At 41.9% G+C, this 3,260-nt stretch overlaps 1 protein-coding gene across 1 annotated transcript; it reads left to right on the forward strand.

Moving 5' to 3' along the window:
- Nucleotides 1-2,082: 2,082 nt before the first annotated feature.
- Nucleotides 2,083-2,517, forward strand: LOC110925065 (annexin A11-like). The gene has a single exon (XM_022169036.1). It carries the CDS (start codon nucleotides 2,083-2,085, stop codon nucleotides 2,515-2,517), a length of 435 nt encoding a protein of 144 aa, XP_022024728.1.
- Nucleotides 2,518-3,260: the final 743 nt, after the last annotated feature.

Consider the following 3,260-nt stretch of genomic DNA (forward strand, 5'->3'; position numbering starts at 1 on the left):
ACGGGCTTAACCTTATCATTAAAATTCTCATTTCCAGAATGTGTTTAGTTTACCCATATTATACAAGTATCCAAGCTTGTCGGGTCTAAACCACATTCTATCCCGGTCTTCGCTTAATCTAGCATTTAGAACCGTAAGGTTTCCTTCTAGCTAGCCGGTCTAAGTCCTTGACTTAATTAAAGACCCGTTACCATCCTAATAGGTTAATAAACCTTCTATGCAGATTAAATAGCTTCCGGTAGAAGGTGCCTTCGAAAGCTTTAGGATTTTACTGCTAGCATCAGGTAAATACTTTTAACTTATTTTCCCTTATACAGGCTTGGGATACGGTATTATAATAATACCGCTAGGTAGGGTATGAGATTATTTAATCGGATTGTGATGTAATAAATCTGTATAACCCGTTTTAATATGTTTTGTTTGATAACATAAACGTTGGGGGTTAACGACCGTGTCCTGGATATCCTTGGCTCATTTAAGTTATTAAGGGCCACGACCTATGCACGGGGTGCAGGCATGCACCTGACAGATGCAAATGCTAAATATTAAATTACCCACAAGTTGGGAATAACTCCTTTGTGGGTTTTATAAGTGGCGAGTCAGTTAATCATGTCCGGCTTCCAAACCGGCCCCACATGTATGACAAACATGTAAAACTGTATACAAGATTTTATTAAAGATTGTCCCAAGTTATAAATGGTTTGTGCCATGTGCACTCAAATCAATTTTCATAAATGTTTTCAAAATGAGTCAGTTAAATTGTATTTACCAGTGTAAACTGACGTATTTTCTTAAAGGTTGATTGACAGGTACCTCTCGTAATAGGCTGGAGCTATAGGGTGTCATAGAGGATCTTGCAAATCCATAAGATACCTGAAGTCTGTTGTTTTTGTTTCTTTTGTACATTTATGATCCGCCTGTGAATCTTATTACATTTCTGTCTGTATATTCATAAACTCGAACACTCAGACATTATGGTTTGTAATAGTTTATTCACCAAGCCTTCCGCTGTGCTATAATATTGTGTGTATTGACAATGATGATATCAACTACGTCACGATACTCCCCGCCGGGCCCACCGGTAATACGTGGAAATATTGGGGTGTGACAGGTTGGTATCAGAGCCAACATTGAGTGAATTAAACAGTAACCTTTTGTGTTTAATCTCAATGACACAATAAGCACATTCCTTAGACTCTCGAGTCTAGGCAAATGGCCTAGGATTTCTTCTTAATTTTCCTTTGCTGTTTATTTTTTATTTTGTTTTGGTTTCTTGTTTTGACAGGAAGTTCATCAAAAATGCCTCCCAGAGTTAGAGGAAGAAAAAAAGGTCCCATGCGAGGGGGACCATCTACTGCAGGACCATCACACAGACACACTCTGTCTGCGTCCCTATCTAGTTCTGACTCACACGATCTGTGGGGTCACTCCTTTGAGCCGGCGAGACATTCTGTCTCGTTAAGCTCTTCACCCTCTTTCCATCCATCTTTCGGGCTGCCTGTCCCAGACGAGCCCCAACACTCGCACCATTCCCAGCACTCCCATCGCTCACACGAGTCTCACCAATCGTGCCATTCGTTGCACTCCCATTCGTTCCACCATTCGGATTCTACCTATTCGCCGGCATAGTTCAATCCGAATGACTATGTCAATGACTTCCTTGGCTATAACCCTTTGGGCCCTGAGGACCCCTTTTCACAGGAAATGGAAATGGATGACGACCCAGATCCGGAGATGCAGACCGGAACACCGAGCCATCTAATAAACATATCCAGTGGATCTCCATTTCAAGGATCCCCATACCGTGGGCCCGATTCTTTCCAGGAGAGAATGGCCACTTTTGATTGGTACTTTACTCCTTCGTACCATAGCTCTCCAGCCCAACCACCTTTGGTTGAGCCTCAGCTCCAAGCAGTTTCACCACCACCACTCCCTGTTGAGGAGCCGCCTCAGCAGCCACCGCAGCCACCTCCTGAGCCTCCGAGGCGAAGGAGAAACGCACGTATATCCGTGTGAGGGGGACCTCGTTTCAGTTCTCCTCAGGGTTTGAGTTCTTATCCCCCTAATTCAGAGGACCCCCAGATGGGTGGGCCCTCGAACGCGGCACCGGAGATTGATCCTCCGCCAGCTTCTTATGCACCACCTCAGCCGCCTATGGGTTTTGACAACCCTATCCCGACTTACCCAGGTTCTTCTGGGTATAATCCTTTTGAAAACACATCGGGATATCCATCAGACTATGGAAACCAGGATCCCTACCTTACCGCTACTCAATACCATCACCTTTACCCTTCTTCTTACCCTCAAGTTCATCCAACTGGATACCCAGTGCAGGGTTATCAATATCGGCCATACCAGCAACCTCCTCCTCTCCAGCAGCTACAGCAGCTGCAGCAGCAAACTCAGGAAATCCTGGAGAGGTTAGATAGGGTTGAGCAGAAAGCTAGGAAAAAGGAGAAGGAGCATAGTAGCTTCATGAAGGGCCTTGCAAACGTTAATAAAGGCAAGAAGAAGTAGGGAACTGTTTAAATTTTCTTGTATTGTCTTTTAATTAAGTCCCTGCGAGGACATTGTTTTATTTTCTGTACTAAAGTCCCTGCGTGGACTTATTTCCTATTTCTGTAAGCCCCTGCGTGGGCAGTTTGTTATTTCTAAGACCCGTTTAGGGCACTTGTACTAGTTTCATGTTTAATGAAGTTTTATCTTTGTTTTTTAAATTTGTATTTTATTACATCATGTTATATCTTTTAAATTTATAATTGATCTGCCAAAGAAGTTCTAAGAGGTATAACCTAGCCAAATTATTAACTGGCTATGATGGTACAACCTTTTTAAGACAATAAATCTCTGTTAACATCTGAAAACATGTTAGCATTCCTAGCTGTGCGGTATGAGAAACCACACAAGCTTCCAAAATGTACTTGGATTTTCCAAGTCACTTATATATATAGCCTAAATGATCAATGCGAATCATGGCTAATAAACATCAATATGATGTGTACACCTAGACATCCATTAGAGATGTATGCTTATAAGCAAAGGTGTAATAATGACAACGAAAGTTCTATTTATAAAATTCTTTTAAAAAAGGCGATGAACTTTGTTCGACCCTTAGAAGATCACTGATCCAAGAGATCGTTGGTTACATCTCAGATCGTCCCTGTGACAAGCTTTTTAAGCTATTTAAATGTCCTTCGAGACGAGCCTAGTGTTAAATAAAATGTTTTTTTTATCATTGACAGTTGTGAATTATGTTTCCC

This window comes from Helianthus annuus, chromosome 17 (genome assembly GCF_002127325.2).
Source record: "Helianthus annuus cultivar XRQ/B chromosome 17, HanXRQr2.0-SUNRISE, whole genome shotgun sequence".
NCBI lineage: Eukaryota > Viridiplantae > Streptophyta > Magnoliopsida > Asterales > Asteraceae > Helianthus > Helianthus annuus.

Bases quoted from the DNA above. Each gene is read 5' to 3' on its own strand.
- LOC110925065 (XM_022169036.1), top strand. From the start codon at position 2,083: ATGGGTGGGCCCTCGAACGCGGCACCGGAGATTGATCCTCCGCCAGCT.